We start from the raw sequence: 27,779 nt of genomic DNA on the forward strand, positions 1-27,779 counted from the left end.
CTCTACAGTCAAAAGTCCTCAAGGCCAGGACCCTTGGAGAGCCTGTCAGCCTCATGTTGTCGGCAGTGGTTCATTTTGAGAGATTCCAAAAACACCCACTTAAATCATTCTTTCTTTGTCTTTTCAGGAGCATCTAAAGGCCTTTGATGGTGAAATCAATGCCTTTTTGGACAATATGTTTGGACCTCGGGGTGAGTGAGCTGTTGAGAACTCAATGTGGAAGGAACACGGTTTAGTTAGAGAAGAGGATGGTGTCCTTTCTGGTGTCTTGACAATGGTACTTGGCATGGAGGGACTTACCCGCCCTCACCTTCGATGTCCTTCTCCCAGAACGTGCAGAGGCGCCCCTCCCTCCTGCTCAGCCTCTCCCGGGATTCAGGCTCCGGCAGCGGGAACAGCGCGCGGTGCGCTCCTTGCCTCCGGCCGCCAGGTGGCGGTGCCTTTCCTTCCAGGTCTGCTGCATCCTCTCCGCCCTAACGCCCACCCTCCTCCCACTTCCTCACGCGCACAGTCACACGCAGCCCTTCTGCCCTTACCTGCCCTGGGCAGCTCCCTCTAAGGCTATGTGGGCTTCATCGGCCCAGGGCCACGAGGTCGGGCTCCGCAGCTCAGCCGTCTGAGTGTCCCGATGTTTCCTCCACCACCGGTCACTCGGACCACTGCGGGGCGTCCCGATGCGTCTGCCCCTTTCTCATCATCTGTTAAGTGTCAGCTGCGATAATACTTTAGAAGCCTAAATCACAGAATGCGGTACTCCGGCTTAACACTCACCAGCATCTTCCGGCGTCCTCAGGATGAAAACCCAGCTCCTCGCCGCGGACCACGCACGCAGTCGGGTACTGTGCAGCCGCAGCTGCCTCCCCGACGCCACTGCTGCTCTAGACATCTCTTCCATCCTCGACATGTAGCAGTCGTGCATTTGCTGTTCCTCCCGCTAAGACCTCCGGCTCCCCAGTGTAGTCAGCTCCTACTCATACGTCAGGTGCCGGCCTGTGAACGTTACCTTCCCCGACAGGCTTTCCCTGACCAGGATGGCAGAGATTTGCCCTCGAGAGTGGCAAATCGAGAGCCTCTCATCATGCTGTATTTCAGCCTCTGTTTATTTCCTTCATACGCTTTATTAATAGCTCTTTCTCCCACGAGGGCAGGATCCGTGACTGTTATCTCCAGGCTGTATTACAGTCCTAGGAACCTGTGAGACACTGTATTTTGCAAATAAGTTTTCCACAGCACCTTTTGTTTCCCTTGAGCCTTGCTGGTTCACAAAGCTGGAAAATCTACAAGTTCTGTCCTCAGCATTATTGGGTGGGAGGGGGAGGGAAATGAGGTTCTCCTGTTTCTCAAAATCTTTAAACAGAATCACACCGAGATGATTTAGACCACTCTCCAGTTTCCATACAGGCTCCATAAATTATCCTGTGTGAATGACTATATAGTTTTAGTGAAATAGTACTGATTGTACAGAGCTTTAATATATATGTATATTTTTTTCACATTTCCTTTGGTTTTTGTTTTGTTTTCCGTTTTATCCTTGTGATGATCCTACAGGCAGGGTGGGACCTGTAGCTCGTAACCTGCTTTATGTGATGTGTTCTCTGCTGTACCGCTGTAGCAGGTAGCGTGATGATCTAACAGGCATGCAGGGCTTCTGGGTGACTGGCTTTCTACGTGACATTTGCACTAGAGCCATCAGTGTCTCTGAGCCAAGGTCACACTGAACTTTGCCATTGGTAAGGTCACTGTGATCTGGGATGATTTCTTATTACTGTGGATGGGGATTAATTAAGGCTAGGATTGCAGTTGTCTGCTCAGCAGTGGTCATTTTTGTGGGAGTTTCCTTTGTAGCAAGGAGGTTGTGAGATTGACACTTGACAACTGGATCAGGTGACCTCCACAGTGACAGGGAGTCTAGCCTCCAGGCAATCTAGTGCCCACTTCCCCTTTGAGGGGTGGCCCAAACTTAAATTGTCTGGCAGGCCCCCTGCTAAACCCACAGGTGTCCCCAAGCCTTTTCTGACTTTACCTACGCCACATTGGTACCATCAAGGGAGACGGTTCTAGGCAAATACGTGACCCAGATGCAGAGCTAACATCTCAAGCCCCAAAGATAATAAATGATATAAGTATCTGCTCCCGTCTTTTGGTCGGGACAGTTATGGTCTTCCCCAACAACGGCGGCAAACATTTACAGGGCTGGGACGAGAGAAAATGCCAGCCTCAGGCGCTGTGTTAGCTAAATGCGCTTGACTCAGTGTGTCGATTGATACGCATTTGATGACTGTTCCCGTCAACTCTGCACTAAGTGGCGATAAGTTACGAGAGAGACAGTAGAAATATAAGACGTAGTCGGGTCTCACGGAGCGTGCACTGTGCTTGGGAGGTAGAACCATCACCTCTGAGGCAGTCGAAAAACAAGGAAGTAAAGCACGCGTGCTCGTCTCTGGGGCTGTGGTAGCAAAATGCCACAGACTGTACGGCTGGAAACAACAGCAGTTTATTCACCCACGGCTCTGGAAGTCAGGGTGTCGGCAGGGCCCTGCTCCCTCCGCGCTTCAGGGAAGCCTGTTTATGCCTCGGCCCTCACTGCTTTCTACTGTTGCCTTGCAGCTGCGTGGCTCCGTCCCTACCTCTGTCTCCATGTGGCCTTCTCCTCCTTGAGAGCCAGTCTGCCCTCCTTGTCAGGACGGACACTGGTCACTGAGCAGCGCCCACCCTAATCCAGTACGACCTCATCTTAACCGGTTTACGTCTGCAAAGACCCTATTTCCAAATAAGGTTATATTCACAGATACCAGGAGTTAGGACTTGAACACATCTTTCTGGGGGACACAGTTCAACCCATAATACCGTTGACAAGAGGCAGGGTAGCAGTTTAGTTCAAGTTATTTAACAATTTCTTTTACCGAGTTTTTCTCAATCATAAAGTGGAGGTAGTACCACCTGTGTGATGGATTTATCTGTCACCTCGCCTGTGGTGATGGCATCACGGGTTGGCAGATGTCCAGACTCAGCAAGCTGTTCACAGTAAATATGTGCAGGACTTTATCAACCACGCCTCCATAAAGCTGTTAAAAATGACGTCACCTGTATCCTTAGCTTGTTCTGAGAATTTTAAAGAAGTTAATGTACATACAAGGCTTTAGGACTGTGTGCGCACAGAATCAGTGCTCCATAAACGTTAACTATAGTAACAGTATTATAGCCATGATAACACGTAAATTGTAAAGTAACTATTTTGTCACGCAGATGAGTAGCTGTAGTTATGGAAGAGCAGTGGGGAATGGCTTCCTTCAGAGGCCAGGACCTTGATCTGGGGGTCGAAGGACATGTAGGCTTTAGGCCACGTGGCACGTAGGATGTGGAGGTGGACGTTAGGAAGTGGCCCAGCGCACGAAATTTATGACAGATATTTGTGAGCCAGTTGTGCAGAAGGTAATATCTGTTAGTTGCGTGAATGCTCCTCTCTTACCTTCTTATGTCTGTCAGAGTAAGGAGGAGTCTTTACAGAATAAGCGGTGGGACAGAGCTTGAGAAGGCACTTTGCTCACAGAAATGGTGCTCTGTAGGATGGGGGGTGTAGAGAAGCTGGGGGTAGATGGGGTGGCAGGGAGCAGAAAGGGGAACTGGGACCGTGGGGACCAGAGGAATCAGGAAAAGCGAGAAACCAGTTCCTACAGCTCTATTTACAGAGATCAAAAACAGCACGCGGGGTCTTCCCTGGTGGCGCAGTGGTTGAGAGTCCGCCTGCCGATGCAGGGGACACGGGTTCGTGTCCCGGTCCGGGAAGATCCCACATGCCGCAGAGCGGCTAGGCCCATGAGCCATGGCCGCTGAGCCTGCGCGTCCAAAGCCTGTGCTCCGCAACGGGAGAGGCCACAGCGGTGAGAGGCCCGCGTACCACAAAAAAACAAAAAAAAAACAGCATGCGGTTTTCATAATTCTGGGCCAAATCATTTTCTCTGTTTAAGCAACAGAAAGGAGCAGAGAACAAAAATCGTTTTGTGCCTACAGTTATTTTTTAATTACTATATTATAGATCTATGATGTGTGTTTTATTTAGGTTTTAAAATTTTAAAGCCTAAGTAAACAGAGGGACACCTCTGTCCAGGTTCTTGCCTCCTGGCTGTTTGTACTTTTGGTCCACGATCAGGTTTGGGTCCTCGGTTTGATTTTCTGGTCTCACCTCTGAATCCTCAGCTCCGAGGCTCTGCCTTTGCCGTCTGCAGCTCCTCCTGCTTGCCCTTCTGTAATCCCACTGCTCTATTTGGATCAGCTGAACGCTCATCCATTCCTGGTTTATGCACAGTGATCCTAAGCAAATTCCAGGGAGTGTGAGTTCCAGGAATCAGGACACGCTATCATTGTGTCTGCTCTCCTGCCGACCCAAAGCTTCTCCACGGGAGGCAGCAGAAAGGTAAAATGGACGGGAGGCGGGCGTGAATTCCTAGCCACCAGAGCACCTTCTGCAAATGCGGACGCTTTTGGAGCTGTTTTTACATCCATAAAATGGCATAATACTTCATATTTACTGAGTTAGAGTAACTACAGTAACTGTTCCAGAGTTAGACATTCAAGAACTGTGACTTCCCTCCTTTATTACTTGTCCCTGTCACTCAGCGTTCAGCTGAAGCCCTGTTTGCTCCACGGACCCCTCCTTAACTATTCCAGCCCCCACTGGTTTCTTCTTCCAAACTATAACCCAGACCCAGCTTGCATACGCTGTGGCCTGCAGTTCCCTGTGGAACTTGGGTGAGCAAATACAGCACACGTGACGGTGTCTCCCAGCTGAGCGCGTGGGGTGCCCTCGGGATTCTCACTGTGTGTTTCTTTGCAGATTCTCGAGTCAGAGGGTGGTTCATGTTGGACTCCTACCTTCCTACCTTTTCTCTCACTGTCTTATACCTGCTTTCCATATGGCTGGGCAACAGATACATGAGGAACAGACCTGCTCTTTCCCTCAGGGGCGTCCTCACCTTGTACAATCTTGGAATCACACTTCTCTCCGCATACATGCTGGCAGAGGTAAGTGTTTGTGTAGCTGACGCTGGGGAACAGTGACCGAGTGATTTTTAGAAGCAGTTAACACCTGGCGTTCTAGAACTGTCCACGGTTGCTATCAGTACTGTTCTTTAACATCTCAAGGTTCCGGTATCTGATGTTATTCCTTCCCAAAGTCCTAGAAGGCTTTGTTTCTAACTTGAATGTTTTTTAGCCCAATTTAGACCTATTTCTTTAGTCCTTAGTCTTTCATTGTAATTTAAAATCACAGTTTAGGTCTGAATGGGCCTTTAAAGATCATATATAGTTTTCTTCTTTTATAGATTATGATACGGAGGCTTAGAAAAGTTAACCTGATTTGCCTGAGAATAGACAGCTATTGAGTAACTGTTTTTTTAAGTTAAATATCAAACACAGTTAGATTGACTGAAATGCAAATATACGTTCCCTTAAAGGATACTCCTCCCATCTCTGGGTCACTGTGTATCCTCAGGACGGACTTCCAGAGGCCTGGGGTGACATTCCAGCTCGGCTGTGGCTCCCCACATTACATCATGTCTTCCCTGCTCCTTTATAACATGCCAAACCTAAGTAATTTCACAAGAAAAAGAACAAGTAATGATTGCCCTGCCTATTACAACCAAAGGTTATTTTACTATAACACAAGAGAAAATCGAGAAGTGTTAAATAAATGTGCTTGAGAGAGAACTAAAACAGAACAATCTCTTTGGGGAAAAGTTAGGATAAACTCATTCATATAAATTATAAATGGCTGACAGTGGCATAGGTATAGCTGCCTTCCTGGTGTCCCTGGCTTCTAAATGAAAATAAACTCTTGCCTAAAATACAGGCCATCTCACCCATAGAGTTTAATCTGTACATTAGTCTAATATGCACCATTCTAATAATGGTTAATAACCAGTATCTAAAATGACTGTCATGAAACTCTAATTATGGAATTTGAGGCATCAGAGTGCAGGAGACAGAATTTGGGGTCTGGAAAGCCATGCCGATAGCTCTAAAATCACATCCCATAGATGCTCCCTGATTTACCTGACTCTAAAAGGGGAATTACTATTTTAGGTTTCTCTGGGTAGACTTTAGTTCACTAGATGAGCTTGCAAGATAGTAATTTACGGAGTTAGTTTCTCCCCGTATGACAGAGGGAGAGTTACTCTTCCTTGGGTGGTTCCCAGAAGTGGCAGCTGCATTAGGGGAGCCGGCCTGACCATCTGCCTGCGTTGGAAGCTCTAATCCCTGCTGGAAGCAACGGTGCTGTGGAGGCAGAAGACCCAAATTCAAGTGTCAGCCTTTCGCTTTCTCTGCAACTTTGGAGGAGTTGCTTAGGCTCTCTGAACCTCAGGCAGCTTAGCCTTCAAATGGAGATACGATGTCTGTCCTACTTCACTCCCTCATGAGTGTCAGGACGAATCAGTTCTGTTCAGCCCGCATTCAGCGAGCACCTGCTCGGTGCAGCCCAGGGGCCACAAAGATGTTTAGACGTGGTTTCTATGCTCAAAGAGTTTACAGACTAGTGCAAGTAGCAGTTAGTCGCTGTGGAAGGGCCTCGTCGGCCTTCAGGTGAGCCTCAGCCACCGTCAGCAGGAACAGCAGTACAGCGTTTGAACAGCCAGGTACATGGTTTGTCTTTTTTAGGGAGAACGTCTGCGTGGAGCTCATTCTCCACCACAGGTTTTAGCTCTGGCTTGTCCAGTGGTTCTCTTTTCACACTCTAACATCTCTTGGTTCCATATCACTGCTGTTGGTTGATCGCCTGCTAGTCTCCCAACGGCAGCCTCTTTCAGGGCATAAGGTCTTCTCTTTGACGCTATGGGGAATGTTTGGTTAGACTCTGGTCAAAGGATAGCTTACCTTAACCTTGCTCACTTGTTAGGTCCAGGCCAGATGTTTGCTTAGGCCAGAAAGCTACACTAAAATTACTAACACTCTTGCAACAAATGTGTTGAGTCCCTGCACTGTGTCAGATTGTGTTCTCGGCTCTGGAGCACAGCCTCTGCATGTGCGAGGGAGCGATGGCCGGGGCGGGGCAGGGCGCGGCGGCCTTCCTGAGGAGGTGATGTTTGAGCTGAGGCTGGGTGATGAGAGCAAGCCAGGCGTGCAGAGCTCTGGGGAGGCGCCGGTACAGGAGGGTCGGCAAGTGTGGAGGCCTTGAGGTGCTCGAGGACCGTGGGCAGGGGCCGTGTGGCTAGGAGCTAGGACAGCGGACGGAGGGCCGCTTCAAGGCGAGGTAGGTTGGGGGCAGGTTACATCCGGCCTTGTCAGGAATTTGGCCGTTGTTCTAAGCGTGATGAAAAGCCTCTGGAGGACTTTAATGGGGGAGTGACAGGATCTCCCTTTTTAAATAGGTTATTCTGGCTGCTACGTGGAAAGTGGACTCAGAGTGAGTCGGGGGCAGGAATGGAGGCAGAGGGTCCGTTTAGGAGATGACTGCAGGGCTACAGTCAGCGGGCGCCAGCGGCGTGGATTCAGGTGGTGGACGTGGGGAGTGGACCCTCATCCTGTTTCGGAGCGAGTCAGTCCACACCTCCTGAAGGCTAACCCTGCTTGCCAGCCTGCTTTCCTTCTCTTCGACACGTAGGCTGGGTGGTTTCTGCCAGCCCGCCCAGCTAGGGCGTTAGGAAGGGTTCAAGGTGAGCAGATAGAGCCTCCTGTAGCCTGATGCTGACTTCTGCCATTTAGTTTGTCAGATGGTCCTGCAGAGGTGCCATGGGGATGGGGACGGCCTGGATAGAGCTGGCTAAAGCAGAGTACATACAGCCTGTCCTTCCCCGCCTCTGTATCGTTACTACACAGAGTTGATACTAGAGCCCCTGACTGCAAAACGACAGCCTGACCATAGAGGTTTTTAATCTTTTTACAAAGTTAGGAAACTTTATTTTGAAAAAGACACACAAAAACTTACATGCACTTCTAGGTATTCCCAGATCCCCTGTGGCCCGTCACGGGTTCCCCTTTGAGAACCAGCACGTAAAGCTGTGGGGTACCTGGGGGGTGACTTGATCTGTAATAGACCCCATCAGGAAAGGTCAGTCTCCTTCACTTTCACCAGATTCACTTACCCTGATAGTCTGTACTTGTCATGACGTTAACTGAAAGGTGTTTTTGTTAGAAGGATAGAGAAGTCAATAAGGATAGTAGAGCAAAGACCTGCAAAGGTTCTAGAACATTCCCAGTGTTCGTAGTAGTTCATCTCTTCTTACTGTTCAGTTCATGAACATCTGTCCCTCCCTGCTCTGTTTGTGTATTGTAACAGTGCTGTACCTTTACACAGTTCTGATAAAGCAACAGAAAACTGTAGGCTTTCACGTATAATATCCCATGTAAATCAAAGCCAAAGGCCTTATATTATATTCTAGAATTTTAAGTTTTTTAGTAATAGTGGGAAAGAATGGAGAAAACTTCTTCTGTAGAATTTTCCACAAAGTTCATTTTCTTATGATGTTGTAAAAAGAATACTAGACAAGAAATTAGAAGACCTGAATCCAATCATTGTTCTACCACTATCTAGCCATGTGATTATGAGCAAATAATCCATTCATCATATAGCGGTTGAGCACCTTCTCCGTGCCAGTTCACTGGGCAAGGAACTGTAGGTGCGGAGATGAGCAAAGAAGGAGGCGTAGACTTTGTGGAGCTCTTTGTTTCTTGAGCATAATGGGGAAAACACATTAATCAGTCATAATCGCACAAATGTCTGGTTACCGCATCGCATCAATAAAATGGAGAAAGTGATTTAAGAACGTTTCTGAGCCCCGGTTTTCACATCTGTAAAATGGTAATAAATACATAATTCATAAAATTACTGAGATGATCAAGTAACTATTTATATATAAGCCAATGTAAAGTTTTAACATGTTAGTGTAGTTTCCTCACATTTGTTTACATTTTACTTCTACATTTTATTTGTAGAACATGATTAGATAAATTCCTTACATAAAATAATTTGGTGCTCAAAATGATAGCTAAATTCTGTTTTTGATGGATGTGGAGGTTAAGAAGTAAATTACATTAAGGATTGTAACCACTGATATATCAGTTCAACAGCAAGAATTAGATCCTTTGATATCATGTGTTTGGGGAGAGGATCGAGTCAAACTCATTCTGGGAAGAACTCAATCTTGAATAGATGCCAGTCAGAAATATGAATGGGAAATTCAGTTTTCGTCCAAATTCTCACACTGACTTTTTTTTCTCCTCTTGTTTCTTTGACAGCTTATTCTCTCCAGTTGGGAAGGAGGCTACAACTTACAGTGTCAGGATCTTACCAGTGCAGGGGAAGCTGACATCCGGGTGAGTCAACCATCTATAACCGTTTCTCCTTCGAGATATGACAATGGACGCTGGGGTTAGATAAGAAACGGTCTCCTGTCCTAATAGAAATGCTTACTTGGGGGACAGACTGAATGAACCATGGTGCATCCATGCAATGGGTCCCTTTGCAAAGTGGAATGAGGATGACCGCTGTCCTGTTACAAAATAATCTCCAGGATGTAGCTCAGTGGAAAAGAGCAACCCGCAGACCGTGCTTACAGTACAGTGCCTTGTGTGCAAGAAATGATAGGAATATGTGTATATTTGCCTATGTTTTTAAAAAGAAACAATGGCAGAATAAACCAAAAGCTAACAAAATGGTTTCCTTTTGCGGGGAGGGAACAGGTCAGAGGGGATAGGGATGGAAGCTAGACTTCTCTGAATGTACCTTGTCTTATATTTCAGAACCAGTTGGTGTTTTTACATAATTATAAAACAAATTTTAAAAGATTACAAGGCAGCCTCCCCCCAGATAGCTCAGAAATAAACTAAATTAATATACCCATATATTAAGTTGTTGACATAACCACCCAAAGAAGAATCATTCCAGGTGCCTTTAAAACAGTGTTTTGACTGCATATCCCAAGTGAGATGCATTGTAACAGCATTCAATAACTTGGGGGGCTGCTGTTACTAATAAAAATATTGGTATTGCTTGTCGTTATAGGTACACTTAGGGTAAGCTATGTAATAATGCTATTATTACAACTAGTATTTGAAACATAGAAGAAAAGAAACTAACACTCACTAATTACAGATTCAAATTGGAAATAGCAGAATTAACTTTATTCTTTCTAAAAACAAATGTGTCTTTTAGCTCTGTGTACAGGAAAGGCCTAGTTAGTCTCTGACAACCCAGCAATGATACCAAAATTGTGCTCTCTAAATGTAATCCACCAAAAGGGTTTAGGATTCTTAGCGAGTTGGCCAATTCCTGATTGGGGTGGGAAATGTATATGAGAAGAATCCAGGACATCTTGTGACAGAGCAAGGAAGCTACCCAAGACCACTAGGGTCATGACAAGAAGATGTAGGAGCCACCTTGAAGGGACTCCCATGGCTAAAGGTGGGACAGTTTGAGTGTCAGAAGGAATACTGACATACTAAATTTATGAAAAACCGAATTTAAAATGATACTTAAAAAAACCCTCATTGTTACCTTTTGAAGGTTGCTAGAACACCAAGAAGTTCTAGACGAAAAAATTAAAGGACAATAATCAAACATTTATCTTGCCTTTCATATGTAAGTCTCCAAATAGCTAAAGAGGGAGAGCTCTTCTCTATAAAGAGAAAAATGCATAAGTATGAAGAGAATTTGAAAATCACCATTTTGCAACTTCTCGTGAAGTAATGGATCTAGACAGTGGTCATCTGTAAATGATGAAAGTAATGGGCCAAAGTTGAATGGAAACTTCATAATGATTAGATTAGGCTGTTAACACCCAAATTCACTGTTGATTTTAATATCAGAAGTTAGGTACCTCTTGATGTGATTCCATAGGAAGTACCCAGAACCACGTCTGAAGTACGGTTGACCATTGAACTACGTGGGTTTGAATCACGCTGGTCCACTTATACGCAGACTTTTTTCAGTACTAAATACTACAGTACTGTACAGCCCGCAGACGCGGAGGAACCACGCTACAGACGGCTGGCTGTAAGTTGTACACAGATTTTCGATGTGCAGAGGGTCAGCGCCATAACCCCTGTGTTGTTCAAGGGTCAACTGTATTCTTGCCCAAACCTTAAACCTGAATCCAGTTAAGCCTCTAACTCTTATTGCTGTTTACAGAAAATGGGGGCGGGGGGGGTGCCGTGGGTAGAGAAACAAGTTAAACCACACGAGGAAGAAACACTCATCCAAATCCATATTAGGAGTTCTGTACAGCTGATCTAGTTTAAGAAAGAAAAGACATGAAACAGGGGAGCAGGGAAAGGGAACTGTTACTGATTAGAAGAAACTTAAGAACCACGTCAAATAAATGCAAGCTGGACCCTGATCCTGATTTAAACAAACCAATAAAAAGACACTTTTGAGAAAATCAGGTGGATTTGAAGGTGGACAGACTATTAGAAGATATTAAAGATTCATTAATTTTATTAAATAAGATATTAGATAAGATAGTGTCTCACCTAATGAAACTTAAAAGCTTTCGCACAGCAAAGGAAACTATAAACAAGGGGAAAAGACACCCCTCAGAATGGGCGAACGTATTTGCAAAGGAATCAATGGACAAAGGATTAATCTTCAAAATATATAAACAGCTCATGCAGCTCAATATTAAAGAAACAACCCAATCCAAAAATGGGCAGAAGACCTAAACAGACATCTCTCCAAAGAAGACATACAGGTGGCCAAGAAGCACATGAAAGGATGCTCAACATCACTAATCATTAGAGAAATGCAAATCAAAACTACAATGAGGTATCACCTCACACAGGTCAGAATGGGCATCATCAGAAAATCTACAAACAACAAATGCTGGAGAGGGTGTAGAGAAAAGGGAACCCTCTTGCACTGTTGGTGGGCATGTAAATTGATACAGCCACTATGGAGAACAGTACGGAGGTTCCTTAAAAAACTAAAAATAGAATTACCATATGACCCAGCAATCCCACTACTGGGCCTATACCCAGAGAAAACTATAATTCAAAAAGGCACATGCACCCTAATGTTCACTGCAGTACTATTTACAATAGCCAGGTCATGGAAGCAACCTAAATGTCCATCTACAGACAAATGGATAAAGAAGATGTGGTGCATATATACAATGGAGTATTACTCAGCCATAAAAAGGAATGAAATTGGGTCATTTGTTGAGACGTGGATGGATCTAGAGACTGTAATACAGAGTGAAGTTAAGTCAGAAAAAAAAATATCATATATTAATGCATATATGTGGAACCTAGAAAAATGGTACAGATGAACAGGTTTGCAGGGCAGAAATAGAGACACAGATGTAGAGAATGAACGTATGGACACCAAGCGGGGGAAGGGGGTGGTAGTGGTGGTGGGATGAATTGGGAGACTGGGATTGACATATATACACTAATATTTATAAAATAGAAAACTAATAAGAATCTGCTGTATAAAAAAATAATAAAAATTTTTTTAAAAGATAGTGTCTCAGTGGTTATATTCAAGTCTCCCCATCTATTAGAAGGTGTTATAAACTGATACACTTTGTATTTGCTTATGTTACATTCCCCCCGCCCAAAAAAAAGTGGTAGGAAACAGAATTAATTCCACAAATTGGAATCATACTGAAAATTTTGAAGTTCAGGGAGGGTTTGCATTCCTTACTCTTCCTGCATTTGTGAACATTTGAAAATTTCCATAATAAAAACATGGGTTATTAATAAGAGGTGGTAGAAACCTTTTAATTAAAATTTTAAGATGAGCATTTTAAACATCTTCAAAAGCTATAATACAAAAAGTAAGATGTGTAGATTTCTCTACACCCGTTTCATTTCTGTTATCACAGACTAGTACACTTGGGATACCATACAGTTCTCTAAAAGCCACTGTTGTATGTATGTGTTTACTTATGGTTTAATTTTTTTTTTTTTTTTTTTTTTTTTTGCGGTATGCAGGCCTCTCACTGTTGTGGCCTCTCCCGTTGCGGAGCACAGGCTCCGGACGTGCAGGCTCGGTGGCCATGGTTCACGGGCCCAGCCGCTCTGCGGCATGTGGGATCTTCCCAGACCAGGGCACGAACCCGTGTCCCCTGCATCGGCAGGCGGACTCTCAACCACTGCGCCACCAGGGAAGCCCTGGTTTAATATTTTTGAAGGTTAATGATTCCCTCAAACATTTACGATGGTGCCAGCACACCTTATGAGTGTCTTCATGGGAAGTAAATAGTAGAGCATTAAATTCTAATTTCAAAGTTCCTCTTACAGTGTCTCCTCTTCTGTTTAACCGTGAGTGCTGAGAGCCCAGTGCCTTTAATGAAAGCGCCTCCCTGCGATGGGGACTGTGTGAGGGACTTGGGAGGGGAGCAAGCCCTCGCTGTGACCTGCTGGGGCTGGGGGTTGAAGGGCAGAGAAGCACCTGGAGTTTTCATCTTCTGAGGAAAAGACATGAAAGGCTTCGTCCTAGACTGCTCTCGGGGAGCATGATGTTTAAGGGACAAAATATGAACAATAAAGGAGCAGAGAAGAATCAAAATCAGTGGAACAACAGTAGTGACCTGCCAAGCCCTGAGCGGGGGTGAAGGAGACCGTCTCCACCTCGGAGTGACTTACAGCCTAGTGGGAAGGAGACTCGTTCCTGACCGTGGTTATTGATAATAGAGGCGTAAGGTAATTTGGGACCACGGATGAAGAAGGGGATGATTCAGCCTGAGACAGGAGGCTGAGGTCACGTTCCAGAGCAAGGTGGCATTTGAGAGGAGTGCTAATAGGATGACGGGACCACGCCAGACGTGGGGTAGGGGAGGCGTGCTGGATGCATGAGAATGAGGCATATGGGGGCAGCAGGGCTCCAGGGAGAGGAAACGACCACTTGAACAGCACACAGGATGCCCGGGGGGTGTGCTCGGAGGAGGACAGTGGACACAGCGGCCCCGCGGGCCCGCGGAGAAAGTGTATCAACCGAAGAATCATAGACTTGGTTCTGTAGGTGTAGAGGAGCCACTTGATGAGTTAATGTATTTTGGAAAGAGAATTCCTTTCACCAGAGGGGCTGGATTGCTGGGAATAAGGAAAAGCTGGAGGCAAAGACGCCAGGTGAGATGCTTTCTCGATAGTCTGGGAGCCGGGCGCGCTGGTGAAGCACCAACGGGGGCAATGCAGAGGCGGGCAGCGCCGCGGCGGCAGCACGCCTCACCTTGTCTTTTCCCCGTTTTACATTTCGTACAGGTAGCCGAAGTGTTATGGTGGTACTACTTCTCCAAATTAATAGAGTTCCTGGACACGATCTTTTTTGTGTTGCGGAAAAAAACCAGTCAGATTACCTTTCTTCACGTATACCATCATGCCTCTATGTTTAACATCTGGTGGTGCGTTTTGAACTGGATACCTTGTGGGCAAAGTAAGTGAAGTTGTCAGTTTTTCAGTTCTGTGTGATGGGTCTCCTATACTGAGCATCGCACACCTTCAGGAAAGAGAACTGGGCCCGGCCCAGCCTGCTTGTCACACGGGGAAGCACACCTTTGCCAGTGGCCGTTTCGTTCCTTGTCTTTTTTTTTTTTTTCTTGCGGTACGTGGGCCTCTCACTGTTGTGACCTCTCCCGTTGCGGAGCGCAGGCTCCGGACGTGCAGGCTCAGCGGCCTTGGCTCACGGGCCCAGCCGCTCCGCGGCACGTGGGATCTTCCCGGACCGGGGCACAAACCCGTGTCCCCTGCATCGGCAGGCGGACTCTCAACCACTGCGCCACCAGGGAAGCCCTGTTTCTTGTCTTTGATCCTGGCAAAATCTTTGAGTATTACGATAAATTTTAAAAATGTTTCCTTTTCCATGCACCAAATGCCCGATGGCCGGAAACCCATACCCCAGCTGGAGCAGTTTTACTTCATTAACTGCAGCTGTAAATAAATACAGCACCTTCCACAGTCACCACTTAGCTGTGGTACAGGTTGAGTCACGTCAACTTTGGGGGCTTGTTTTTTCTATTCTGAAAAATTAAAGTCACGTCACTGTGACCCACCAGAACAGTGGCTTTCAATTTTTTTTTTTAACTGAGAGCTCAATAAGTAATACGTTTTATATCACAACCCAATGCCCTCATTCATATGTATACATTTTGTATGAAACAAATTTCATGAAACAGTATTTAGCCCGGCTCTGTGTGATGCACTTTATTTATTTCTCACTGTGTTGGGTCTTCGTTGCTGTGCACAGGCTTTCTCTAGTTGTGGCGAGTGGGGGCTGCTCTTCATTGTGGTGTGTGTGCTTCTCATTGTGGTGGCTTCTCTCGCAGAGCATGGGCTCTAGGCACGCGGGCTTCAGTAGTTGTGGCTCTCGGGCCCTAGAGCGCAGGCTCAGTAGTTGTGGTGCACGGGCTTCATTGCTCCGCGGCATGTGGGATCTTCCCGGACCAGGGCTCGAACCCGTGTCCCCTGCGTTGGCAGGCGGATTCTTAACCACATGCCACCAGGGAAGGCCTGTGATGCACTTAAAAAAAAAAAAAATTGATCTCACTTTTTCAGAAAGCTAATGACAACTCTCACTATATTGATTTCACAATTGACTGATGTGTCGGTCATATGACCTGCAGTTTGAGAAACCCTGAGCTCGAGAGAACAGTACTTTTCTATTTGACATTTATTGTCTTGTACCCAAGAATTTAAAAGTATTCTGTGAAAAATCAGAACACGTAAAACTTAAAATAATTTTGTCCTAGGATTTAGAAGCTTGTGGAGATGGTATTTTTAAAAACCCCAAGGGTATTTGCAATACATCATTGACTGTGAAGATGCAAATTTAAACTCCAGTGTGAAGAAAAATTGTTGGGGGTGCAGCAGAGAGCAAAGAGACGCTTTCACATGCCTCCTAGACCCCCATACTCCAGTCTTGGTTATTAGGATTACAACAGACTTGCACTGCAATCAAAATATAGGCTGAAATCAATACCGCAGGACTGTTGTCAAGGCTAAGTATGTGTTACGATTATCAAGTTTCATTTATAACTAACTAAAGCATCTCAAAGTTGGTCTTGAATAGTCACTTTGTAAAAACATTGTATTTCATTCACAGGAATTCTGTGTGATGATTTCTATTCAAGCTAGAGTATTATAAAAATTAGCAACTACTCTTTTTTATTAATTGATGGAAATGAAAACTCAGGTTGGTAAAGAAACGTCACTAATATTGTGCTGTCTGGTACTCTGAAACTATATTTATGTTTTCATATAAATTCACTGCCCTGACAAGCTATTCCAGCCCGTGTATGAGGACTTGCTAGGTTCCTGGTGTTCCTCTTGTTTCTTATTCATTGACTTGATCTGTCTAGATCACTAATCCAGGATTGGCAAAGCAGGCAGGCAGAATTTAAATTGATTAGTTAACCACCAACATATGTGCAGTGCCTTTTAGTTTATATAGTATTGTCTCATTTAACCACATCTCACTCTTAAGAGATAATTACTCTATACCTATTTTCCAGATGAGAAACAAAATTTACAAACTTGTATGTCCAAGGGGACAGAACTATTAGGAGGTCCCCTGGCTCCACAGCCTGTCTCCTCTCCCACAGGGTTGACAGCTCATAGAGGCATAGCACTCACTTTGTGCTGGGCACCATTCCGAGCCCTTTGCCTGCATTGCCTGATGTCATCCTTACGACGAGTTCCCTGTTTCCGTCTCCGGCACCTTACCTCTTGCAGCTCAGTCCTTTTTGACCCTTGGTTGACCCAACCTAGAACTTAGCCCTCGCTCCTTGGTTTCCTGAAACACGATTCACCCACGTTGATGTCAGATTTCATGAAGGTGATAGCAGGGGAAGGGGAGTTCCACGGCACAGCTCAGCACAGGCGATATCCTAAAACTGGATTTTAGACATTCTTTGTTCCAGAAGTCCAGGAGGTGGCTTGGCTACTGGGAAAGTCCCATAGGCCCGCCTCTCCCCTGCCCCAGCCTCTCATCCTGCTGGACCTTTTCTCTCCCCTGTATTCTCTTACCTTCTGCAGCATCTTCTGGTTCTAGGTTCCTGCCAGGTAGATTTTATTTACTGAACTACGAAGAGCAATACATTTTCCTTGACGCTTTAGCACCCTCTCCAGCCATGAACGAAGAAGGCTCTTTCTACAATCAAAATGGCTCATCAAAGGTTTAGCTAAAGCAAAGACACTTCCTCAGATTCTGCCACCTGATTGGATGGTGGTAATGACAGAAGCAGCAAAGCCTTTGCAAATCAGGGGTTACCTGTTTGGTTGGCACTGACTGAAAACCTACCCCAGGTTAGTCCCTCTGTCTAGGTGACCTTGGGCGAATCCCCGGATAAAGGCACAGGAATCGGTGAATCTATCAGGGTGAATTTTGTTAGTGCCACATTGTTATTTGTCTTCAATTATGCACAGGAAGAGTATTACTTGACAACGAACGATCGTACTTTCTAGAAGAACAGTAATTTATACTGTACTTTCCTAGGTTTCTTTGGACCCACCCTGAACAGCTTCATCCACATCCTCATGTACACTTACTATGGCCTTTCCGTGTTTCCATCTATGCGCAAGTATCTTTGGTGGAAGAAGTATCTCACGCAGGCTCAGCTGGTATGTCATCCCTCTGTCGGCTTTTCTCCACATCCTCAGTCCCAGCCCTGGAGGTCAGAGGCTTTTCTGTGTGTGATGAGGCCGCCTATTTTCCTCTAAAAATGGACTTTTAAGAGCGAAACCTTGTGTGTTAAAACGTCTGTGTGAATATTTTTGAAATTCATGTCTGTTAAAGCGTTTTTACCTAAATGATTTCAACTGTGATTTTTCCAGGAGAAAATTAATCATGGCCAATTTTATACACTTCCTAATTTCAAACAAGATTTCTGGATAGGACGGTGGGCTGCTTCAGCGTTGACTTGTTTGTTTTACCCCTGCACGAGGTAGGGAGTACGAGAAGTCGATTGCTAACGGCCTGAATGCGGTGGTTCCACCCTTGCCGCCCCTGCAGGTGCAGTTCGTGCTCACCGTCACCCACACCATGAGCGCTGTCGTGAGGCCCTGCGGCTTCCCCTTCGGCTGTCTCATCTTCCAGTCTTCTTATATGCTGACGCTGGTCATCCTGTTCTTAAACTTCTATGTTCAGGTAAGTTAAACTGTTTCAACTGTAAAACACTAGACTGTGCACTTTTGCATTATGTATTTAATTTGACCGATTATTATGGTAGCACAGGCTTGTTGATAAATTCACATAACAGAGGTGCACACAGTACCTGCATTCTCAACTCCTCTCCCTGTGTCCTCCTCACAGGATAACCACTGTTCATGGTCTGGTGGGCATTTCGTTAGACGTTTTTCAATGCATGCATGTAGTTTTATCAAAAATATGCATTCGAGGGCTTCCCTGGTGGCGCAGTGGTTGAGAGTCCGCCTGCCGATGCAGGGGACATGGGTTCGTGCCCCAGTCCGGGAAGATCCCACATGCCGCGGAGCGGCTGGGCCCGTGAGCCATGGCTGCTGAGCCTGTGCTCCGCAACGGGAGAGGCCGCGACAGTGAGAGGCCTGCGTACCGCCAAAAAAAAAAAAAAAAAAAAAAAAAAAACATTCGAATCATGTATTCGCACCATGCTACCGAAGTCTGCCCTCTGAAAAGTAACACAGATCCAGGAATTCTGTATGAACGGAGGAAAACAGGGACTAAATGAACTTAATATTAAAAAACTGTTTCCATGTCATCTACTGCTACACTGTAGACTGTTTATTTGGGGAAAAAAATTATTTTAAGGCAAACCAGTATGGAAAGGTCACACTGACTTTTTCTTGTGTCATTTTCTTTTTAACTAACAGTTTCAGTGGAAGAGATTTTCAAAATGCAATTTCAAAGCAACTGTTTTAAGAGAACTGATGGCAGTGATAACAGCACAGGCCTCACGTGGCTGTAGATTTTAAATTGCTCTCCTTTGTGGGCTGCGGAAATAGAAAGCTTCATAAGAAAAATGAGAACATACAGTTTATTCAAAACAGTACTTTTGAAATTGTATTCAACTGTGTTTTCTCCTGCTTTGCTGATATTTTAGTTTGGGTTGACTTTCGGCAAATGCATAGTGGTTTTACACAGAGGACAACTGTGGGAACTGAACTTTTGACAGCTTTTCAGCTCTTGTGTTTCTGAAACTAGCCTGGCAATGCTTTGTCTTTTGTAAGAGATAAAAGTTTCCTTTGAGAATTTCTAAAGAAATAACCATTGAGAGAACCAAACAAAGCCACCACCCAGCCCTGCTGCCCCCCATCCCACCCCAAAAAAATTGCTCAATGTTGCGGGAAGGTTAGGGGAATCAGGCTCCTTGGTGTTGAAATGTGAAGGGAATCGGTAGCCCAGCAGGGGGCAGTGGCGCTCAGAGCTGTGGCTCCATCTGCTGGTTGAGACGGAGTCTTAGTCCTTTAAAATTGAGTGTATGCTTTTCACTGTTGACCCTTGTTGATGCCATTGCTTTAAAAAAAAAAAAGTGGGAGGAATGAGAAGGCACATCAAGGCAAAATCCCAGGTTCTAGTACTTTTAAAGTAACAGCACTTTTTCATTTGAATTGTATTTTTTAAAAATTACATCCTTAAATAAGTCATGGGGATGTAACATACAGCATGGTGACTTTGGTTAATAATACTGTAGTTCATATTTGAAAGTTGCTAAGAGATTAGATGTTAAAAGTTCTCATCTCAGAAAAAAAGTTCTGTACCTGTATGTGGTGACAGTAAACTAGACTTTGTGACCATTTCACAATATATACAGATCAAATCATGTTGTACACCTGAACTAACAACGTTGTACCTTGATTTTTTAAAAAGTTCAAAAAAATCATATTCTTTCCAAGTAAGATTTGAATGCTAATCCCATAAAACTTAATACATAAATACTAACCTGATGTGGATAAGGCGAAAGAAACAACTTTTCATTGTTGGAATTCATGCATCCCTCTTGTTTTTACCCTATTATTCTTAACCCAAAGCTTAAAAATTGTCATATTACAAACAAGAATTCTTACTAGAAAGTTCGGTACCCAGTGAGGATCATGCACTGTTTTAGACCATATGTCACATTATAGACAAGGTCTTATTAAAAGATCCTTTTCTCTTTCTCTCTTCAACATGTACACAACCAACAGACATACGGGAAAAAGCCAATGAAGAAAGATGGGGAAGACCCACATGCAGGGCAAGAAGTTAAGAATGGTTTTTCCAAAGCCTACTTCACTGCGACAAATGGAATAACAAACAAGAAAGCACAATAAATGCTGAGTAAGACAAAGCATATATAATAGCCTAACAGATTCGCTTGTTTTAAAGCAGACACTGAATTGAAAGTTATATACGTTTTAGCATAAACTAATTTCTTTTGAGTTTATAAATCATTTGTACCAGGAATGTATTAATATATTGCTAATAGGTTAATCTGTTGACATGCTTCCATCAGCAGCGAGGTGACAACTCTGCAGACCTCAGAACTGATGCGACTTCCCTCCTTCCCGCACCGACCTAACCCCTCACCAGACACTGTCTTGATAAATAGCCTTCTGCACCTACAAAGCCAGGACCCAGGGAGCGCTGTTTCTCACAGCACGTCAGCAAATAAGAAGTTAGAGTTTTGTTCAGATTTAAAACGTTTAAAACAAAATGTTAACTGTCTTCTAAATACAGGCTATGCTCTAATCTATCTTCAGCAATAACTCTCAGTACATAAAGTAATCAGTCCATTTGTTCCTTTACGAATCAACCCCAGAAAATATTCACATGGTCACATAAATGGAAAACCCAGCAAAACTTTTCTCTCTCGTCGGTCTCTGGAGTGTCAAATTCCCACAACTACTCCTTAGTGACATGGTAATAAAGTTTGTATTTTTTTTTTTTTAACTTTGAAGAAAAATCTTCTACCAAACCTTCACAGCTCAGGAGCTTGGGTAGGAGTAGTTCCTCAGTTTTAATGGGGTTTCCTTAATTATGCATATATTCACATCTACCTCCGATGTTAAGGTGCCCCAGGTTAGGATACAGATGCAATACTCAGTTTTAAAAGCGGGAACTGACTTGCCCATTTCCTTTCTGACAAGGACTCGAGTCCAGTGGGCCCTTTTTCTTAGAATGATATGTCACTGGACTATCAGAATGATATGTCACTGGACTATCAGTAAGTCAGAGTTAACAGAGCATTGGGGGCAAAATAGACACTGAACTTGCCGACGATTTCTTAGGAGCCTCCTTGTGAGTGTTATCCCCAAATACTTGCTGTCACTCTTTGCAGGTTACGTTATTGAAAATAGGAAAAGAGGGCTATGGGAAGGTTCTGGCACCGAGCCACGGGCTGGGAACGAGCCACAACGAAAAGCACCAGTTTGGCAAACTCGGCGCTTCCTTTCCCTGCTCCAAGTAACGCGAGCTCCACTGCGAAGCACGGGAGCAGAGGAAGGTTAGCAGGACCCTCTCCCTTCTCCCAGCGGTGGGGCTCTTACTTACTATTAAATTGTCCCAAGAATGGAAACTGAGGATGTTTTCTGAAGATCTGATGAAGATTGATACACTGTAAAATTTTTATACCCTATAAAACAAGATTTGCCAACTTTGACGCTTTATCTTCTTTCCTACCTTATTTTAAGAAGTTTTTAGGTCATAACATGGATATCAGAGGCTTAAGTGCCAGAAGGGCATTTTCACCGTTGCCCCAACACATTACAGTCTGTTTGGGAACGACTTTGTCCTTTTGGGGGCATGTCTTTTTTTTTTATGAGTATTTGGGGAAAAAAAATTTTTTTTAAACTACAGGAAAACAAAACAACACACTTCGGTACTGACACATACACTGAGGAAACCAACTCTTCTGTTTCCTGTAAAAGCCCCTTGGGATTCTGCTGCACTGAAAGGTGACTGACCTTAGTCCAGTCGTCACGGTGAGGGCATCGTGCCCTGTAGCCCCTTCTCTGCCAGTTGACCCACTTCTACCGAACAGACATCTTCTGTCTGATGCCCCCTCACTCTTGGATCTTTCTAAATAGCTTTTTAAAACTGACGTGCTTTAGGGTGCTTAATCTCCGCTTCCATCACATCATACCTGCACGGTTATACGTCTCGTTCTCTCCCAGAAACTCCCTTTAAAACAAGGGCTCGCTTCGCGCATGGCTCAGCACTCCTCTGTGACAAAACCCGCGACAGACTGAGGACGAAGCACCCTGGAGCAGCTGGGGCTCTAGTTCAGTTTTACGTCTCAGACATGAGCTAAAATCTGTTACCAAAGTGCACTCACCGCAGGTAAAAATGAGACTCAGAAGACAGACATCACTGGTCAGTCACTGGCTCCAGCTTATGTTTAATCGTCAGTGAGGCCCTGGGCTCACCACGTGGCCTCATGCCTGCAGTTCTGGATGCTTTGATGGGCTTCATATCTGCACAACACGGAGGGCAGCATCCTTCAGCCAAAGGAGAAAGCCCAGGCAGCTGGAAACCTCTCTGATCAAAGGAAAAAACTTGGTTACTTTACACTTTCAAGCTCAGATTTGGCTAGAGGTTTCAGGATGCTTATTTCCAACTTGGTCTTTTAATTCTAGAGAAGCTTAATGAAACACTTATTGCCTTAAACCATTCAAGGGCTGGTAAAAAAAAAAAAAAAAAAAATACAGAGCTATATAAAGTCTTAGTCACAAAAATTGAGTCAGGTAAATGTCTTCACCTGTTTCTAAGTGTTACAATTTTTACTTTTAACGTGATTTTCCTAAAGCACAGCTTTAAAAAAAATCTGTATAATTTGTTAAAAAATGTTTTTTCCCCAAATAAATTTCCTCTTACTCATAGGTATGAAAACATTTAAATGAATATTGTAAGCATATATGTTGCTAATTCCAGCTTTTTTAAGTAACAAAATGGAATGTTATTTAATGGAGTTAAATATAGAAATTTCAACCCATTGAAATGATATACTCAACCATTTAGGCGCACTGTGCAGTGGGGAAGTCCTCCCCATTAGAGAAGTATTTTTAAGGCAAAATGCTGTTTCCTGTGATGGAGAACTAGCTCTTTGTGTAAGAGACCAGTCTAGTTCTTTCCAGTATTTCCATATCATTTTATGTTTCTGGGGCCTTCCTTATTTGGAAAATAAGGATATCACTTTTTTGGTTTTCCTTTGAAAATACTTATATGTTAAGAACGTATCATGATTGGGGCAGCCGGGGAGGCAAGAGAAGCCATTTTTCTTTGTAGATAAAAAGCATTCTGTATAATTGTTGTATAATAAATTGATTTGTACACATGTGTTCTACATGCTGTTCCAAATGACCTATTACTCAGGAATTTTTTTAAGTGACATTTTAGCAGTTAATTTTAGATGTTGAATTCAGTAAGCAGTGGGCTTTTATGTAACATTGTTACCTTTACGTAGTATTCATACACCAAGTTAAACTATTTCAGGAAAAGGTCATTCATAAGGAAAAGTTAAGACCAGTTAGCTAAGCAGAGGATATAAGGGTTACCACAAAACCCGCTTTACAAGGGTAACCCGGGCAGGAAAACTGGATTGGCTGGAGAGAGAAGATTAGGGACAAACGACATGGTGCCATGCTCTGCAGCTCTGGCCTCTCCCGTCGCAGAGACGGGCAGACGGGAGGCCACCGCGGCTCAGGAGTAGAGGCATGTGAGCTGAGGCTTGACCTTGGTGAAGACTGGCAGAGACTTAAGGGCGTGGAGCCCTCTCTGCATGGGGCTAAAGAGCCTCCCCTTAATCTGCTGGGATTTCATTATTTTAAACAACGGGTGGAACCAATTCATTAAAGCACAGTAACTGTCGTTGCAAACTAGCAGCTGCTTATACATGATAAACGTTCACAAATAACAAGTACTGAAAACAGCTTACCTCGAAAACTTTCCCAAAGGAGCCAGTGCCTGAGCTGTCTTGATGGGTGAGGAATTCTCCAAACAGACAAGGAGGAAGCTTTGTCCAAGGAAACTCCAGAGGTTAAACACCCAGGACTCTAATGGGAGTCACGATCCCCTCCGCAATGCTGAGGCACTTCCCCCAGTGCCCCCCACGTGCCAGGCTCGGCACTAGGGTTTGGAATAAGATGGTGAAGAGATCAGACAAGGTCTCTGCTCAAAGAGCTCTCGTCCGGTGGGCACCACCTAGAGGGAAAATGGGGGTTATCACAAAATGGTAAGAATGTGCTGTTTATGCTGTTAAACATGTCAGGATTCAGTCTCCCCTCGTTCACGTGGGGAACCAAAGATGAATGCTGAGGCCACTGTTTATTCCTGATTCAGCTCACAACACCGTGATACTACTCCTGGCTCGAGAAAAATGACCAAGACAACTGAGACACCATCACCGAGTGAGAATAATCACAATTTTGAAGTCTATTGGAAGTTTTTTCTTCTTTTGATAACCGAAAAAAGACAAACGATTGCACTGTTTATTAGTGTCCAAGCTGAGAAGCAGAACCACTAGGTGATACCCACATATATCCCTACAGAACTTGACCTTACACCGCTGTGCGAGTGATTAACCAGCCTCTGTAAGGCTGTTGTCGTCAGGTCTGATGTTGGAGCTTGAAGTCTACACGGCAGACAGTCAGGAAGAGGGGATAGATATGGAGTGGGGAAGACCCGAGAGCAAGCCCAGAGCTGGAGCTCCCGAGGACAGACTGCCAGCCCAGCTGCCTCTGACCTTGGGAATGAGGGTGACCTGCAAAAGCCAGGGCATGTGTCAACAGAGCTATGCACACACCTGGCCCAGAGGAGGAGCTGACAGAGGATCGGGGGGAAGGCGGAGTAGCTGCAGGCCCAGCATCTGCCTCAGGGCACTGAGGGGAGTCAGCAGACAGGCCACAGGGCATGTGCACACAAAATGGCAAACCTGCTACTCTGCCCTGCAAGCCTCCCACTGGACTCTCTCTGTGGTCCACTCTCACCAGAAAGGTACAGGAGCAGGGATTCTGGGAAATTCAGGTCAGCCTAGCCGACACATTACACAGCCACCATGTCCTGTTATAAACAATTAAAAATGCCTGTGCCACATAAAGAAAGAAATCCAGTGACCCAATGAAAAAGGCAAGCCCCTAGCTTACCTGAATTCCCGGTAAGAGGAGTTTCAGCCAGTAGTGACCAGTGCTCTGGAACGCAGATGGCATTTGTTTCTCTGTTATCAGGTCAGTAATAATGACCATATCATAAATGGGAGAATCAAACGGTTAAATGACCAGAAACATAAGAGCCTGACCAGGTACAGCGGGGCCTCTGCCCAACAGATCCTAATCCACGTGGCAACAAGTTTTTTGCAGCTTTCCTCGACCAAAGGCAAAGCTGAGTTTTTTTCGTGTTGGAGATTTATTGCTTTACTTAACATACTAGTTTTCTAGCACCAAAATTCCGAACTGACACTGTCCACATATTCTAACCACTCCGACCCCCTGCCCACCTTGCTCACACACACACACACACACACACACACACACACACACACACACACACACACACTTCATTCCTTAGGCTCCTTGGAGAGGTCTCAGCTACACTGGTTTTGAGACACCCTGTATCAGGATTCTCCAGAGAAAGAGAACCAATAGGATATACATATAGATATCCTGTCTTACAAAATATATGTATAAGTAACTTACAGATTGGGGAGAGATATTTTTCAGCAATTGGCTCCCAAAATTGTGGGAGTTGGCACATGTGAAATCTGCAGGGCTGGCCAATAGGCTGGAACTCGGGCAGAATTTCTGTGCTGCAATCTTGAAACAGAAACTGCTTCTTCCAGCAACCTCAGTCTTTGCTCTTAAGGCCTTCAACTGATTGAACGAGGCCCACCCACTTTATGGAGGGTAATCTGCTTTACTCAAAGTCCACTAAGTTAAATGTTAATCACGTCTAAAAACGAAGTTAATTAAACACTTTTATACTCTATAAAGCTTACAACAATATAACATAGCTCATTAAAAATTTTTCAAGAAAAATGACAAATTGGGGTTGTAAAGATTGCTTTAGGCTGATTAAACTATAAATAAGCTATATTATGTAACTTAATTATATAAGGTATAAGCTGGTTTTCAGTCTACAGTCTTGAATTGTACTTATCCAATCATGAGCAAAGTTACTTTGCAGACGGCCTGAACTTATGTAGGTTTCATTTTCCCAAAATAAATTCACTCAACTGTATATACAACTTCATGCACCAGACTTTATTAGAGCATTTAGTAATTACTGAAAGATGAATATTTCTCCTCTGCTAAAGCTGGTAGTTTTGTTAAAGTTCTACAGAAACTAGAACATTTGCAGATCAAATGAAAGAGTAACTATTTCAAAATACAACACCATTTTCATCTGAGCTATGAAAATAAAAGGAAACCCTCCCTTAAAGAGATATACTAAGTAGTATATATACAGATGCTGAGGTTTCCCTGCCCCCAAATAACTTGAAGACACTTCTCAAAAATCAATTTTACTTTAAAAAATCATTAAAAAAAAAAAAAAAAAGCAAATCACTCCAAGTTGCTAAACATCCTGAATTTCCTATTTTCTGACGAAATTTTAATACAAAAGCTTAACCTTTGTAAACAAATGGACAAACTACCAACATACTACAGACTATTCCAACTTGACTGGTCTCAGGAATTCCGTTTGGAGTGAATGAGCACAGAGCATTAAGGCACCGCTTCTGTGGCTTGAGGTAGATTTATCTCCTTCCCGTGGCTCAGACTGGTGGAAGAAGAACAGGAGAACAGTAGTTAGTGGAGCCTGAACTAGCCCCTTCCTGGTCTCTAGAACTCAGCACGCCAAAATGAACGTCACTCCTTTTCATCCGCTCCATCCCTAACTCAGATATTCACCGAAGTTCCATCTTACACGGGCCACCGGAAGCTAAAGTCAGTCAGTGCCATGGGGGAAACTGCCCGCGGTCAAAATCGCTCTCAAAATTCTCTTAAACGTGGGCTGCTTCCAAGACACACACGCTATCTCCTGATAGTCTAGTGCACTAGGTTATTTTTCCCTCTGGTGCTGGAGAAAAGACAGCTATTTCTTGGGTGAAGGACCAGATAAAGTGGCTGGGCTGGCTTTCGGGGCCACCTTGTATGAAAAAATAAATGCATGTTGTTAATAACCAGGTTGTCATTGAGCCCAGTTGGATGCTCACACGAGGTAGGTAGGAGCTGATGTCAACTGAGGCAACACAGCCTCCCATTCTCACGCAACACTAGGGCGCATGCTCGTTGAGAAGAACGGCAGACAGGATCACCACTGCAATTTATTTCTCCATTTTTTCCTGTGTTCAGCACATATAATTTAATTTAGGCATGACTGACATTACTGGTTCCCTATCCAATATCTGTTCTCCCCTTCCTCCTTATTAACAGAACCCCACTTTGCGGGAGGACAGTAATATGCTCAGTTAGATTCTTACCACCCCAAATTCCCTTGTAACTGGGGAGGTTTACGTGACTCAACCAGATGGAGACAAAAGTCTATTGGTTTGGCTTCCGTGAAAACTGTTTCCCTAATTTTAAAAATAAGGGGAGGGCTTCCCTGGTGGCGCAGTGGTTGAGAGTCCGCCTGCCGATGCAGGGGACGCAGGTTCATGCCCCGGTCCGGGAAGATCCCACATGCTGCCGAGCGGCTGGGCCCGTGAGCCATGGCCGCTGAGCCTGCGCGTCTGGAGCCTGTGCTCCGCAACGGGAGAGGCTACAACAGTGAGAGAGGCCCGCGTACTGCCAAAAAAAAAAAAAAAAAAAAAAAAAAAAAAGAGGGGGGGGGGGAAGACTTCCCTGGCGGTCCAGTGGTTAAGACTCCACACTTCCACTGCAGCGGGCATGGCTTTGATCCCTTC

General features: G+C 44.5%; 2 protein-coding genes across 3 annotated transcripts in view; one reads left to right on the plus strand and one right to left on the minus strand.

Annotated features, from left to right (window-relative positions):
• Positions 1–133: 133 nt before the first annotated feature.
• On the plus strand, positions 134–20,340 carry ELOVL2 (ELOVL fatty acid elongase 2). Its single transcript, XM_032647321.1, has 7 exons — positions 134–191; positions 4,835–5,022; positions 9,232–9,309; positions 14,194–14,365; positions 17,423–17,547; positions 17,939–18,073; positions 20,089–20,340. The coding sequence occupies exons 1-7, from the start codon at positions 176–178 to the stop codon at positions 20,212–20,214; spliced, it is 840 nt and encodes a 279-aa protein (XP_032503212.1). The 5' UTR covers positions 134–175; the 3' UTR covers positions 20,215–20,340.
• Positions 20,341–26,184: 5,844 nt separating this feature from the next.
• SYCP2L (synaptonemal complex protein 2 like) overlaps positions 26,185–27,779 on the minus strand; it is a 62,708-nt gene continuing 61,113 nt past the window's right edge. For both annotated transcript variants that reach the window (XM_032648202.1, XM_032648200.1), the window contains one exon: positions 26,185–26,653. In XM_032648202.1, the coding sequence (XP_032504093.1) occupies positions 26,599–26,653 (55 nt within the window). In that variant the 3' untranslated portion in view covers positions 26,185–26,598. The remainder of the gene's footprint in view (positions 26,654–27,779) is intronic.

The sequence above is a fragment of the Phocoena sinus genome, chromosome 11, assembly GCF_008692025.1.
Source record: "Phocoena sinus isolate mPhoSin1 chromosome 11, mPhoSin1.pri, whole genome shotgun sequence".
Classification (NCBI taxonomy): Eukaryota; Metazoa; Chordata; class Mammalia; order Artiodactyla; family Phocoenidae; genus Phocoena; species Phocoena sinus.

Bases quoted from the DNA above. Each gene is read 5' to 3' on its own strand.
- ELOVL2 (XM_032647321.1), top strand. The intron at 9,310-14,193 runs GTGAGTCAACCA...CATTTCGTACAG, and splicing joins CAGGGGAAGCTGACATCCGG to GTAGCCGAAGTGTTATGGTG. The intron at 14,366-17,422 runs GTAAGTGAAGTT...GTACTTTCCTAG, and splicing joins CTGGATACCTTGTGGGCAAA to GTTTCTTTGGACCCACCCTG.